Here is a 15,515-nt window from a genome sequence, read left to right on the forward strand (position 1 = left end):
ATATATATATATATATATATTATATATTCGTAAATATATTCGTAAATTTCATATTCCAAAATGTCGTTTATTTAAGTTTACTTCAAGCTTTGGTTGTCTTTAAAACAAATGTAGTAAAAGTGTTTGTGTCTTCATACTGTTTTCTATTGTTTTATTTTATTTTGTATGTCCTATATTTTATTTCTATGCTGCTTATAATTATTTATAAAAAGTTAAGCGATATAAAATGTTTTTGTATTTGAAAGCATTGAAGAAAAAAGGTTCCTTCTTCTTGCTCCTTATATGACAGCTTCCTGCCTCACCAGTCTCGTTCTGTATCGCGAGACTTGGATGAGAGCAGCAGTCAGCAGAGAAGCATAGCAGAGAAGACGCCGCTAGTAGCTGTCTTAGCTAGCCGACAGAGCGGACCGATTACCGACTGTTTGTCCGGTGAAACATGAATTTAACGGCTTCAGTCCGATGAGTTGACAGCGGCAGACAGCCGTTAGTTTGGACGTTAGTACCAGATGGATTTAAACACGGAAAGCCGGTCTCCCAGAGAGGAGCGCGAGCTGGAAGACGGAGAGATCTGCGATGATGAAACCGAGGAGAGTGTGCCGCTCCGGCGGGGGGATGGTAACGGGAGCAGGCCGCTCGCGGCCGCGGTCGCGGCCGCGGCGCTTCTCAACGGTCTCGAAAACCTCACCAACGCCCGCACAACATGCTGCCACACATGGGCCACCCGCCGCGGACTTCAGACACTTGATGCCACCGTACAACCGCGGACCTCACGCGCACGAGCCGTTCCCCTGAGCCACCGGCAGCAGTGCGGGCCGAGCGGGCCCGAACGGCCTCCCGCCGCGTCCAACGCGCCGCTGCCGCTTCTCGGGCCCCACGGAGCCCCGAACCCGAGGACCAGCTTCTGGGAGCGCAGCCACGGCGCCCTGGGCCGGTTCCGACACCGGGCCATGCCGAACGGTGGCCGCGGGGGATGGAGCCGAGGCGGCCGGGGCGGCGGAAACAGCCGAGGTCCCCCCGGCGGTCGCTACGGGCCCGCAGAGAGTCACGGTAACACGAAGGACTCTCCCTCGAGGAAACGTATCCTTTCATTGACTCCATGAGGGAGTTACTGTGATTAAATTAACCTCCAGGTCAGCAGAGATCTTCCTGATGTCACGTACTGAACCTGGGAGCCGTTACTATGCTAATACCACCGTGTAGACCCTAGACTGTAGACACGGTTACCGGGCTGCATGCTAACTTCCGCTAGGAAAGGAAAGTCTTAAAGTTGAGTAAAGTGCTTAATTACATCCAAGCTATCAGCTTCCTGGGTGGACTACATGATGATGATAATAATAATAATAATAATAATAATAATAATAATAATAATAATAATAATAATAATAATAATAATTATTATTATTATTATAATAATATAATAATTATTATTATAATATAATAATAATAATAATAATATAATAATAATGGACTACATGTTCTCTGCTCAGCTGTGAACGTGTTTGACAGGAAATGAAACTTATGAAACGATGACATCTTATCAGTGGAATGTAACCAAGTACGTGTCTGTCTGCTGTGTGTGTGTTTGTGTCTGTATGTATTCTGTCTGTGTGTCTGTCTGTCCAGTGTGTTAGTGATGGTATGGCAGCAGTGTGGGGGTTAGCCCAACATGTTCCCCAGAGTGGACACTAAGGTGGATCTGATCTATCAGGTTAACGGAGGAAGTGCTGAGCAGGTGACTTTCTTTACCGTGTGTGTGATCTATCTCTTTAACGGAGGAAGTGCTGAGCAGGTGACTTTCTTTACCGTGTGTGTGATCTATCAGGTTAACGGAGGAAGTGCTGAGCAGGTGACTTTCTTTAACGTGTGTGTGATCTATCTCTTTAACGGAGGAAGTGCTGAGCAGGTGACTTTCTTTAACGTGTGTGTGTTCAGAGAAGCAGGCGGGGAGGAACCCGGGCAGGAAACCCGCTCACAGTGTTTCTAAACCAGACAACAGTGTTGACGAGTCCTTCGAGGACCTTCTGTCCAAGTATAAGCAGATCCAGCTGGAGCTGGAGTGCATCCGCAAAGAGGAGACCCTGGCTCTGGAGCCCAAAGGGGACCAGAAGCCAGACCCTCCTGCCAGTGTTACAGACCCCAGACCAGACCCAGAGCCTCAGGATTCTGCTCTGGCTCAGACTCAGGGCCCAGGTCTGGCTCAGTGTCCTGCTCAGAGTCCAGGTCCGGCTCAGTGTCCTGCTCAGGCTCAGAGTCCTGCTCAGAGTCCAGGTCTGGCTCAGACTCTGAGTCCTGCTCAGGCTCAGGCTCAGAGTCCTGCTCAGGGTCCAGGTCTGGCTCAGACTCAGGGTCCAGGTCTGGCTGCAGCTGCAGCTGCAGAGGAAGCAGCCCAGCTGGAGGAGAAAGAGAAGAAAGTCTTCCAGGCGTTCAACATCAAGCCTCTGCGCCTGAAGCTGCCGCGGCCCGCCAGCCTGGACCAGCTGAGGACCAAGGGGGGCGAGGACCAGAAAGGAGCCGCTGACAGGGACGGTAAGCTACCAGGAAGCAGGAAGAGAGCTGTTTTTAGGGCTGCACCATATGAGGGAAATATGCACTAACGTTGGTAAATATCGTTGTTATATGTTCTCTGCTTTCAAACTGCTCGTTGGATTTAAAACTAACGACAGGAAATCATTTCCAACTTTCTTTTATTGAACAAACTGAAAACTGTCCTGACGTGGTCCTCCCTGAGGTTCTAGTCAGACTCTGAGTCTGGTTCTGCTCCATTGGGCGGATTATGGGCCGTGTTTCAACCAATCAGGAAACAAAATGCCTCTGCACTCATTGGATAGACCTGCAACCAATCAGAGCAACGTATAGACCTACAACCAATCAGAGCAACGTATAGACCTACAACCAATCAGAGCAACGTATAGACCTACAACCAATCAGAGCAACGTATAGACCTACAACCAATCAGAGCAACGTATAGACCTACAACCAATCAGAGTAACGTATAGACCTACAACCAATCAGAGTAACAGATAGACCTACAACCAATCAGAGCGGAGACAGACGTCACAGAAGCTGCAAGTCAAAGGCAGGCTTTACGTTACGGTTGGTCATCTGTTCGTCATCGTGTAAAGCCCGCCCTGACAATCTGATTGGTCCAAGCAGCTCTGGTCGAGCACAGTTGCTCCACTACGGATCACGTCCAAACCCAACTTCCCACCTCAAATGCTGTGGGCGGGGCTAAGTTCGGCTGGCATCCAGGCTAATTGAGAATCTAATTGAACACAAAAAGGCAGCGCTAAAGAGAGTGGCCGTTATATTTTAAGTGAACTTTAAGTGTTTATTACACCAGCTGATTTCTGACGATGGGTTAGGGTTAGTTAGTATAGATCGTGCAGCCCTAGATGTTACAGCTACGGCCGGAAGTTACGCTAAATGACCTTTAGGCTCCGCGGGGGATCTTTGGGACCCTTTATCTGGTATTCTTGCCGTTTTTGGGCTGTTGCTGTTTCTGACGTTCTTTTGAGTCTGTGTGGTTCTCTCCCTGTGAAGGTGAAGAAGAGGAAGAAGAAGTTGCTGCAGAAGCTGAAGCAGAAGCTGAAGAAGAGTTGGAGGAGAAGAAGAAGAAGACGGCGTGCGTGTGCTGCGGCGGAGAGGAAGCAGATGGAGAAGAGAAAGCTAAACGCTGTTTGTGTCGGAGAGAGTCGTCGGCCTCCAGCGAGGACTCAGTCCTCTCTCCTGACAAGGTGAGATGCACGGCCCCAACACGCACTATAAACAAGAACACACAGAGACACACACACACACACACACACACACACACAGAGACACACACACAGAGACACACACACACACACACACACACACAGAGACACACACACACACATACACACACACACACAGAGACACACACACACATACACACACACACACAGAGACACACACACACATACACACACACACTGAGACACACACACACACACAGACACACACACACAGACACACACACACAGAGACACACACACACACACACACACACACACAGAGACACACACACACACACACACACACACACTGAGACACACACACACACACACACACACAGAGACACACACACACACACACACACACACACACAGAGACACACACACACACACACACAGACACACACACACACAGAGACACATACACACACACTGATACAGACACACACACAGAGACACAGACAGACAGACAGACACAAACACACACAGACACACACACACACACACACACACACACACACAGAGACACACACACACACACACACAGAGACACACACACACAGAGACACATACACACACACTGATACAGACACACACACAGAGACACAGACAGACAGACAGACACAAACACACACAGACACTAGGGGTGGTACGGTTCGGTTCGTATCACAGTTTTCGGTTCTGTACGGTTCTTGTTATTTTTTCTTTTAATCTTTACCACTCCAGAGATATACTTCAGCATATGATATATAGCTTAATTATCCACAATGTAGGACACAGTATTAAATAATGATATAGTTCTATCATGTAATCATGCACAGACTGAATCTGACTTGACTTTGAGCCCATTACTGGGACCGTCTCTGAGGAGAGCTGGCTGAGATGTTGATACAGCGAGAGGGAAGACAGTGATGATTTCAACATGCATTTCATTTATTTGGCAAGAAAAGGAGAATGTGTATTGCCATCTACAGGAACTTAGGTGCCTTTTTAGCACATGAAGATTGAAATATTACAGAATATCAATTGAAATAACTTGCATTCATCAAACTGCCAACTTCAGTGTAGCTCTTAGAGAAATGTATCCTTTAAAAGAAAAAGAGAGGAACTCTTACAGCTCAGAATACGTTAAACATAAAAACAGTTAACGTTGTTAGTTAACGTCCTATCCTGGCCTGGCCTGGCCTGGCCTGGCCTGGGACACACAGTCATACGCTTTGATAAAGGACTTACTGGACTTATCATTGGACTCACAATAACCAGCGTAGCTGTCAGCTCCTCCTGTATACTCTCAGCTCCGGTTTTTCCTGCATCCACCGTGTGTCTGTGTGTGTCTGGTGAAGGAGGAGGAGGAGGAGGAGGAGCAGCTGTGTAATGTGTGTGTCTGTGTCTCAGCCCGTGGAGGAGGAGGAGGAGGAGGAGGAGGAGGAGGAGCAGCTGTGTAATGTGTGTGTCTGTGTCTCAGCCCGTGGTGAAGGTGGAGGAGGAGGAGGAGGAGGAGGAGGAGGAGCAGCTGTGTAATGTGTGTGTCTGTGTCTCAGCCCGTGGAGGAGGAGGAGGAGGAGGAGGAGGAGGAGCAGCTGTGTAATGTGTGTGTCTGTGTCTCAGCCCGTGGAGGAGGAGGAGGAGGAGGAGCAGCTGTGTAATGTGTGTGTCTGTGTCTCAGCCCGTGGTGAAGGTGGAGGAGGAGGAGCTGTCGGAGCTGCAGCTGCGCCTCCTGGCGCTCCAGTCGGCCAGTAAGAAGTGGCAGCAGAAGGAGCAGCAGGTGATGAAGAAGAGCAAAGACCGCATCACTAAAGTGGTCCAGGAGAAGAAGAGCGCCGGCCCTGCAGCCACGCCCACCACGCCACCCGGCAGGTAGGAGGATCCCCCGGCCAATAGGATCGCTGCTCAGTCAGAGTAGTGTTAGACGAGGCTGTATCTGATTGGCTGTAAAGACACAGGGAGAAGGAGGCTGGCTGTGCTGCGTTGCTTCTCCCCGTGTCTCAGAACCTTTCTATTCTGAAATAGCCAGTCAGGTCAAGGCTTCTTGAATCATTTGAAGGACAGTGCCTTGGACTCTTTGTTTCTACGCTTAATTGACTTCCCGACCCCAAAGAGCACCTTCAACCATCTGGTGACCTTCCTGAGAGCCCTGGACTTGGGAAAGTCTGTCCCAGACAGAGAATCATCCATACCAAGCCGGCTGTCTGTGGGTCAGTCGGTGGAAATCAGGATAGATAGATAGATAGATATATATATATATATATATATATATATATCTCTCTGTATATGTCCTGTTTTATGTATGAAATGTTTATTTATTTGGTTTCCGGGTAGTGGTGCACGATATATCGGCTGCCGATATAACATCGGCCGATATGGTCATTTTTTTAACACCTCGTATCGGTTCGATGTCAAATTATATATAATTATATAAATATTCATTTTTTCTTCTGAAAATCTGATGACAGTCATATTTTGCACACAGGTCACAACATCAATATTAATATCGGTTATCGGTATCGGCCACAGTTTTCACATCGGTGCGTCACTATTTCTGGGTAATACTGCCGTGTTGTGGCTGCTGGAATATTCTTTATTCTTTAGTTTGTGCAGAGTAGAGTGTGTTGTGGGATGGGCCACTCAGTGGCACGACTAGGGTTGGGTACCGAGACGCGGTGCCAACAGGGCACCGGTTCCGACCTAAACGGTAGTAACGAGACCGAATAAGAACGAAAATTTGGGTGCCTGACTTTCCACTCCACTCAACAGCAGCTAACGTTAGCCTAGCTTTAGCTAGCAGCTGGATTAAACAGGTTAAATGCTGACAGCTAACGTTAAACAGTGTAAAGTCTGACTGTATTTCAACAGTCTGCTCTGCAGCAGCAGATGACGACGTCGGAGAAACACAGACGGTGCGTTCACTGAAACTGGTAACCTACAGCCTCGCGGTGCATTCAAAGTTATTGTAAATACCCTTTTCCCATCTGGTGGTTTTTGTCATTCAGCAGCAATTTACTGATGAAATAAGTGATTGTTTATTATAAGTTATAGTTATTACATTACTATTAAATCATTTAATTTTGACCATATGGTCGTAGTAATCAACAAGTTGTTCTTAAATGTCGCCGACTGTTGTTTAGTACCCTTCTTTTTTTAACTTTCTTAAAAAGTATCGGTTTAGGCACCGGCACTGTTTTAAAAGTACCGCTTTAGCACCGGTATTGGAAAAAAACCAAACCATACCCTAACCCTAGGCATGACACATGATTAAATATCTCACCACCCTCCTCCCCCCCCACCAGCAGGCAGAGAGTCACCACCCGCTCTGCCTCCGCCGCTGCTGCTGCCTCCGCTGCTGCGGACCGGAGCAGAACCAGGTCCAGAGCTCTGGACAAGGATCGGGATCGGAGCAAGGCCGGGCCCAGAGCTGCAGACAGAGACCGGGACCGGCCCAAAGCCAGCCCTAAACCAGGCCCCAAGGCCCCGCCGGAGAGACGCAGCGCTGCTGGGAAGACCCACGCAGCCAAGAAGATGATCAGTCCCGGTGAGACGCTCATTCATGGGTTACTGTCTTATCTTATCTTACTACCCACTCATGGAATAGCCTTTTTCAGATTAACAGCATACAAAAAACTCACAAAGTCACAAAGATTATACTGCTGAGTCTTGGACACACACTGCATCTTCACTGCCCAGCATGGAAACATTCGTATTATTATAATAATAATAATAATCAGACATATATTATGTCTTGAATATTGGAGAAGCTAGAGCAGATAACTCAAAAATGGTGTGGGGGTGCTGCACCTGGACTCTGTAACAGCAGGGCAGACCTGGTGGTAATGGTTAACACTGATAATGTTGGTGGTTCCCGCCAGGCTCGGCAGCCAAGCAGGCCTTCAGGAAGCAGCAGCTGAGGACCTGGAAGCTGCAGCAGCAGAGGGAGCAGGAGGAGAAACGCAGACAGGAAGAGGAGGAGCGACGCAAACGAGAGGACGAGATCAGACGCATCCGAGACCTGTCCAATCAGGACGAGCAGTACAACCGCTTCATGAAGCTGGTGGGAGGGAAGGCCAGGACGCGCAGCAAAGTGAGACTCAGACCAGCTTCTTTTAATACCTAGGGAACTCTTTCAACCTAAAGAAACAAGCTAAAACCATCACTTAGTGTCCACTAAAAGTTCTGACGGGCTCAGATTATGATAGACCTTTTAGTTAAAGAGTAAGATCCTTTTAGTTTAACATCAAACAGCCCCGAAATCACCATCACCAAACCCACCAGACTCCATGTAAATAATCAGGACTTTTAGCGTGTATAGAGCCAGTATATTTCCACCAGACTCCATGTAAATAATCAGGACTTTTAGCGTGTATAGAGCCAGCATATCTCCACATGTAAATGGGTGAATTTAGGGTTTATTTCAACCAAACCAGAGTGGTGATTGTTGGAACAGTGGAAAGATGAACCAAGACAGCTTTTGATAGTTTGATTTAGTTTCTGTCCACTTTGAATGAAGTGTGTTTTACGATGATAAAAGTCCTGATTATTTACATGGAGTCTGGTGGGTTAGTGACTCTAACTGCTGCTGAACATTAGTCCTGTAGGGTTACATTACAGCTTAGTTCTGGTTTAATACTGGACCAGGTTCAGAGATTATTGTTCCATCAGACCCCGAGGTAGAGTGTGTTTCTGATGTGTGTGTGTGTGTGTGTGTGTGTGTGTGTGTGTGTGTGTGTGTGTGTGTGTGTGTAGTCCAGAGACCGAGAGCACAGGAAGTCAGCGGGGAAACAGGGTCTGGACGCCTCGGGGAACCTCTACCAGTACGACAACTACGACGAGGTCGCCATGGACACGGACAGTGAGACGGGCTCGCCAGGTGAGACCACATCTGTCTGTCGGTCTGTCTGTCGCTCTCTCTCTCTCTCTCTCTCTCTCTCTCTCTCTGTATGTCTGTCTCATACAGCAGCAGTAAACCTGAGTGTAGCTAATGTTGTGTAGCTAATGTTGTGTTGTTGTTGTTGTGTCCCAGTGGCGTCTCCTCCTCACAGCTCTCAGCCTCCAGACGACCCGGCAGTGTTCCCTCGCCTGGCGCTGTACGCCGCTGACTGCCCTCCGCTAGGACTGGTAGGCTCTTCATCCCCCTCTTCTTCCTCTTCCTCCTCTTCATCCCCCTCTTCTTCCTCTTCCTCCTCTTCTTCCTCTTCAATCTGATGGCCAATGTTAGGAACTGTCATATGGTCCACTATTATCTTTGCTCTTTTTCTGGGTTTTCATTCCCTTTTTGTCGTGTTTTTTTAATTTTTTGGTGCTTTTTTGTCACCTTTTTAAATGTTTTCTTCCCCTATTTTGTTGCGTATTTTCTGCGTATTTCGTGGCCTATTTTTTGCCTATTTCGTGGCCTGTTTTCTGCGTATTTCGTGGCCTGTTTTCTGCGTATTTCGCGGCCTATTTTCTGTGTATTTCGCGGCCTATTTTCTGCGTATTTCGCGGCCTATTTTCTGCGTATTTCGCGGCCTATTTTCTGCGTATTTCGTGGCCTATTTTTTGCCTATTTCGCGGCCTATTTTCTGTGTATTTCGCGGCCTATTTTCTGTGTATTTCGCGGCCTATTTTCTGCGTATTTCGCGGCCTATTTTCTGCGTATTTCGCTGCCTATTTTCTGCGTATTTCGCGGCCTATTTTCTGTGTATTTCGCGGCCTATTTATCTGCGTATTTCGCTGCCTATTTTCTGCGTATTTTGTGGCCTTTTTGGACGTCTTCGTTGCCCTGTAAGAATGTCCCAGCGTGTCCTATGTCAGGTTAGTGAAGCCAGTCTCAGAGGGATGAAATGAGGCTGAGATGTAACGGCTTCTCTTCCTATCTCCGTCAGGACTTGTGTCAACCGTTCCTCCCCCCCCTGCTCCACCCCCCGCCCCCCCCTCTCCCCCCTCCCCCTGACGAGGCCGAGCCTCCGCCCAAACCGCCCTTCGCTGACGAGGAAGAGGAGGAGGAGATGCTGCTCCGGGAGACCTGCCTCATGTCCATGGCCAACAAGAGAGTGGCTGCCCCAGAGGTAGGAAGGCTGCATGCTCTCAGGGTTAACACCTTTACCTTTTAAAGACAGAAGTTGGAATATTTAGGGGAAAATACTGGGACAAAAGTTTGGATGTTTTGAGGGGAAAAAAAGCAATTTCAGCAATTTTTGTTGTTGAATATTCCAGGCAGAAAACGTAGTAAAATGAGAGTAGACGTTGATTAAATCTGGACGGGCAGCAGAACAAACTGACAGGATGTGTTGCTGCCACACATCTTCACCAGTCAGGTTTTGGAAGTCCAAGTTGACATGTCTTTAATGTCCCCGAGGGGCAGTTTGGTTCACACCAGGTAGCCAACACATACACATTCACCCAACAACACATAACAACATGAGGTAATACGTAGGTAAGAGCATAAATGCACTGTACACTCTACGCAGTGTCAGTGTGCTGTGACGTGGGCAGACATGGCAGACGACCTGTAGGTTGCTGAGAAACCCAACAGCTGATGGTACCCATGATCTCAGGTATGTGTTAGACCTGGCAGGTTTTCGGGAGGTATGCCTCCTTCCTGATGGTAGGAGGCAGAACTCTGAGTGTAGTGGGGGGGTGGTGTTCCATGGCCCTCTGTGTGGCTCTGGCCCCACACATACACAGTGCTGTGGAGCTCAGGGACCATTAGTTTCTGTCTTTGAGCTTGAGTCAAGTCTGAAGTCAGCTGTTGGTGCGTGATGTTCTGCTGTGTGTGTGTGTGTGTGTGTGTGTGTGTGTGTGTGTGTGTGTGTGACTGACTGTGCGTGATGTTCTGCTGTGTGTGTGTGTGTGTGTGACTGTGCGTGATGTTCTGCTGTGTGTGTGTGTGTGTGTGTGTGTGTGACTGTGCGTGATCTGCTGTGTGTGTGACTGCGTGATCTGCTGTGTGTGTGTGTGTGTGACTGCGTGATGTTCTGCTGTGTGTGTGTGTGTGTGTGTGTGTGTGTGACTGTGCGTGATGTTCTGCTGTGTGTGTGTGTGTGTGTGTGTGTGAGACTGTGCGTGATGTTCTGCTGTGTGTGTGTGTGTGACTGTGCGTGATGTTCTGCTGTGTGTGTGTGTGTGTGTGTGTGTGTGTGTGTGTGTGTGACTGTGACTGTGACTGTGCGTGATGTTCTGCTCTGTGTGTGTGTGTGTGTGTGACTGTGCGTGATGTTCTGCTCTGTGTGTGTGTGTGTGTGTGTGTGTGAGAGAGAGACTGTGCGTGATGTTCTGCTCTGTGTGTGTGTGTGTGTGTGTGTGTGTGTGTGTGTGTGTGTGTGTGAGAGAGAGACTGTGCGTGATGTTCTGCTGTGTGTGTGTGTGTGTGTGTGTGAGAGAGAGACTGTGCGTGATGTTCTGCTCTGTGTGTGTGTGTGTGTGTGTGTGTGTGTGAGAGAGAGACTGTGCGTGATGTTCTGCTGTGTGTTCTGTCTCTAGGACCAGATCTCCAGCAGCCCTGCGTCTCCCAGCTGTCCTCCAGCTGCAGCCGTCCAGCAGCCAATCAGAGGGAACCTGAGCTCCGTCAGCCTGAACGCCGTCGCTCCGTCACGCAGCAACAAGTTCAGCAGAGGACACCACGCTGCCAGAGCGCCACTGGTGGTGAGAGCACACAGCATATCACGGCGCTTGTTTCTGGGTTTGGTGTTTTTAGCCCCCAACGTCGCCTTCCAGGCAGCGTGGCAATGGTTATATTAGGGTTAGCTGCCTGGAAGGTGACGTTGGGGGCTTAAAACACCATGGAGCATATGTCTCCAGGACCGTACATCATGTTTAACGTCTCTTCATCTGAACCGCATGTTTGATGCTTTCGTTCTTCTTTTTTTTAAGATTATTTTTGAGCTTTTCCGCCTATAATATTGACAGGACAGCTAGGTGAGAGGGGGGTGAAGACATGCAGGGAATGATCACAGGTCGGAGTCCAAACCCTGGACCTCTGCGTCGAGGAGTAAACCTCTCAATATATGTGCGCCTGCTCTACCACTGAGTCAACCCGGCCACACGTTTGATGCCTTATGTCGACGCAGGACAGAAAATAATCCCAGCAGACACCACAGAGAGAGAGAACCCTGTAGGAAACAAGTTGTAGGCCTTTTATTAGATTAGATAGGACAGCTTAGACATCAGAGGGGAGAGAGAGGAGACGGTGGCAACCCCAGCCAATCGGCCAGGGGTTTGATTCCTCCCTGCAGCTCAGGCTGGAGACCTGTACCTTATCTCTCCTGCTCCTGTTACAAATCTGCTGGGACCAATCATAGACTGGCTTATCCACCTGGCGCGCTATTGGCTGGTTTAACACGATGACGTTGATGCCGCTGTCACTGCTACGTCACTCAGATCGTTGCTCTGGTTGGTTGAAGGACTATCCAATTGTTGCTCTGATTGGTTGAAGGACTATCCAATTGTTGCTCTGATTGGTTGAAGGACTATCCAATCGTTGCTCTGATTGGTTGAAGGACTATCCAATGGCGTAGAGTGATTTGAGCTATGGCCGTTGGTCAGTAGTAATCCAGAGCAGACTCCCCCAGACTAATGTTGAATCTTAAAGTCTGAGCTGGGTCTTCTGACAGCAGGACTAGACTAGACGACATGCAGCAAAGGGCCGCAGTCCAAACCCAACCTGCGACTTAAGCGCACGCTCCACCAGGCGAGCTACCCCGGCGCCCACACGTCGGAATCTCTGGAGAAAAGTTTAGAATAAAGTTGGATATTATGGGGGAAAAGTTGGAATAATTTGATAATAAAATCTAAATATTTAAACAGGAATTGGTGGGACTTTAAATTAGGGCTGAACGATTAATTGCATTTGCGATAATATCACGATATGTTAAAACGCGATTTCATCGCAAGGCTGCGATTTGGTCACATGACTCGCGAGAGCATCAGTCTGCACTCCGTAGAGAAGCATCAACTAGCACGCTAACGCTACGCGTACCTGGAGCTGATTTCTGTCATTCAAAGACTCTGAGTTGTAGTTTAAAACGTTTACAGCCATTTTAATAAAATTAAGGGTTTATTCGGGCTTGAGTCCATACGTGCAGTTAATGGATACAGACCCGCAGAACTCAAGGCTCGTTAGCACACCATGCTCTGATTAGCGGTTAGCTCCGGTTAGCGGTTAGCTCCGTTATAAAGATATGAGTGGAGGAGCTGCCACTGAGAGGGGTAACACCAGACTCTGATAAATGACGTTCAGGGAGCTTTCACAGCAGCGTGGCCGGGGTTTCAACGGTGTTATTAGTACAGTTAATCCCACGGCAAGAACGCCAGCAACATGCTAACGTAACGATAGCCTCTGAACAGAACACCACAACTAGCTAACGCAACGATAGCCTCTCTGAACAAGAACACCAGCACCAGCTACACGTAACGATAGCCTCTCTGAACAAGAACACCAGCAACTAGCTAACGCAACGATAGCCTCTCTGAAACAAGAACACCAGCAACTAGCTAACGTAACGTAGCCTCTCTGAACAAGACCCAGCAACTAGCTACGTACGATAGCCTCTCTGAACAAGAACACCAGCAACTAGCTACGTCACGATAGCTCTCTGACACGAACACCAGCAACATGCTAACGTAACGTAGCCTCTCTGAACAGAACCCCAGCAGCTAACGCAACGATAGCCTCTCTGAACAAGACACCAGCACATGCTACGTAACGATAAGCCTCTCTGAACAAGACCACCAGCAGCTAGCTAACGCACGATGCCTCTCTGAACAAGAACACCAGCAACTAGCTAACGCACACGATAGCCTCTCTGAACAGACACCAGCAACATGCTACGTACATAGCCTCTCTGAACAGAACACCACAGCTATGCTACGGCAACGATAGCCTCTCTGAACAAGAACACCAGCAACTAGCTACGCACGATAGCCTCTCTGAACAAGAACACCAGCAACATGCTAACATAACGATAGCCTCTCTGAACAAGAACACCAGCAACTATGCTAACGCACGTAGCCTCTCTGAAACAAGAACCCAGCACTAGCTAACATACGATAGCCTCTCTGAACAAGAACACCAGCACACATGCTAACGTAACGATAGCCTCTCTGACAAGAACACCACAACTAGCTAACTCACTGATAGCCTCTCTGAACAAGAACACCAGCAACTAGCTAACATAACGATACCTCTCTGACAAGAACCCGCAACTGCTAACATAACGATAGCCTCTCTGAACAGAACCCCAGCACTAGCTAACGTAACGATAGCCTTTCTGAACAAGAACAACCCAACTATGCTAACGTAACGATAGCCTCTCTGAACAGAACACCAGCAACTAGCTAACGCAACGATAGCCTTTCTGACAAGACACAGCAACTGCTACCGCACGATAGCCTCTCTGAACACGAACACCCAGCACAATGCTAACGTAACGATAGCCTCTCTGAACAGAACACCAGCAACTAGCTAACGCAACGTAGCCTCTCTGAACAAGAACACCAGCACACTAGCGTACATAACGATAGCCTCTCTAACAAGAACACCATCAAACTAGCTAACATAACGATAGCCTCTCTGACAAGAACACCGCAACTAGCTACGTACGATAGCCTTCTGAACAAGACACCAGCAACTAGCTAACGTACGATAGCCTCTCTGAACAAGAACACCAGCAACTGCTAACGCACGATAGCCTTCTGACAAGAACACCAGCACTAGCTAACGCAACGATAGCCTCTCTGACAAGACACCAGCACTATCTAACGTAACGATAGCCTCTCTGACAAGAACACCAGCAACTAGCTAACGCAACGATAGCCTCTCTGAACAAGAACCACCAGCAACATGCTAACGCAACGATAGCCTCTCTGAACAAGAACACCCAGCACATGCTACGCAACGATAGCCTCTCTGACAAGAACACCAGCACATGCTAACGCACGATACGCCTCTCTGAACAAGACACACGGCAGCAGTAACTTCACGAGGGGAGGGGCTGGAGGCAGCTCCTCTCTGGTCACTGTAAAAATTACTCTGTGTGTGTGTGTATATTCTAGATCTATACTATATTGTTTACTTATTTACTGCCTAGTGTGTAATTGTGTGTTTGTCTCGACTATAAATTATTATATTATTCTTTGTGTTGCATAATACAGAAGACAAAGAGCTTAAAAAAATAGCGATATCGCATATCGCAATCGCAATATTGGGAGAAAAAATCGCATTAGATTATTTCAAAATCGTTCAGGGCCCACTTTATATCTTTTAAACCTTTAGTGTAACGGCTGAAAAAGGATTTCACATCCTTACCAAACATGGGAAGTACTTGTTGTGATTCAGAATAATAATGCCTACACGTTAATATTGGTCATAAGTAAAAATAGTGACATTTTAAAATAATGTTGGAAAATTTTAGGAACCAGTCATATAAATCTTATTTAGAAAAAAAGTTGGAATATACAGGAAGAAAAAGTCTGAAAACTTAAAAAAAATTTAAATATTTTTAAAATAAACTCAGGACATAGGGGACATCCCCGGGATCGTGTTTATAATTTCTGTCTTTAAAGGGCTGAAGATAACCAGGTCAATAGCTAGGTTAGCTAGGTCTCCAGGAGCTGACTGAGAAACAGATATGATGATCATAACGTGTCTCTGTTGTTTCCTGCAGCTGCCTCGACACAAGTCGTGGTGGTTTCTCTCAACGACTCGAGGACACGAGTCAGACGGGGCACGCAATTTGTTGTCGTCCTTTTTCCATCAGCAATCTACACATGTCCCCGGTCCAGCTGTATTTTTAA

General features: G+C 47.8%; 1 protein-coding gene across 1 annotated transcript; it reads left to right on the forward strand.

Moving 5' to 3' along the window:
* Nucleotides 1-364: 364 nt before the first annotated feature.
* On the forward strand, nucleotides 365-15,445 carry LOC118494544 (zinc finger C3H1 domain-containing protein-like; the record flags this gene model as incomplete). Its single annotated transcript, XM_035998845.1, has 11 exons — nucleotides 365-1,077; nucleotides 1,933-2,526; nucleotides 3,541-3,734; nucleotides 5,419-5,609; nucleotides 7,040-7,281; nucleotides 7,616-7,827; nucleotides 8,490-8,613; nucleotides 8,767-8,861; nucleotides 9,608-9,790; nucleotides 11,205-11,366; nucleotides 15,386-15,445. Coding segments are annotated over exons 1-11 (2,628 nt in total), but the record flags the coding sequence as incomplete, so codon positions are not given.
* Nucleotides 15,446-15,515: the final 70 nt, after the last annotated feature.

The sequence above is a fragment of the Sander lucioperca genome, unplaced genomic scaffold (genome assembly GCF_008315115.2).
Source record: "Sander lucioperca isolate FBNREF2018 unplaced genomic scaffold, SLUC_FBN_1.2 Unpl_19, whole genome shotgun sequence".
NCBI lineage: Eukaryota > Metazoa > Chordata > Actinopteri > Perciformes > Percidae > Sander > Sander lucioperca.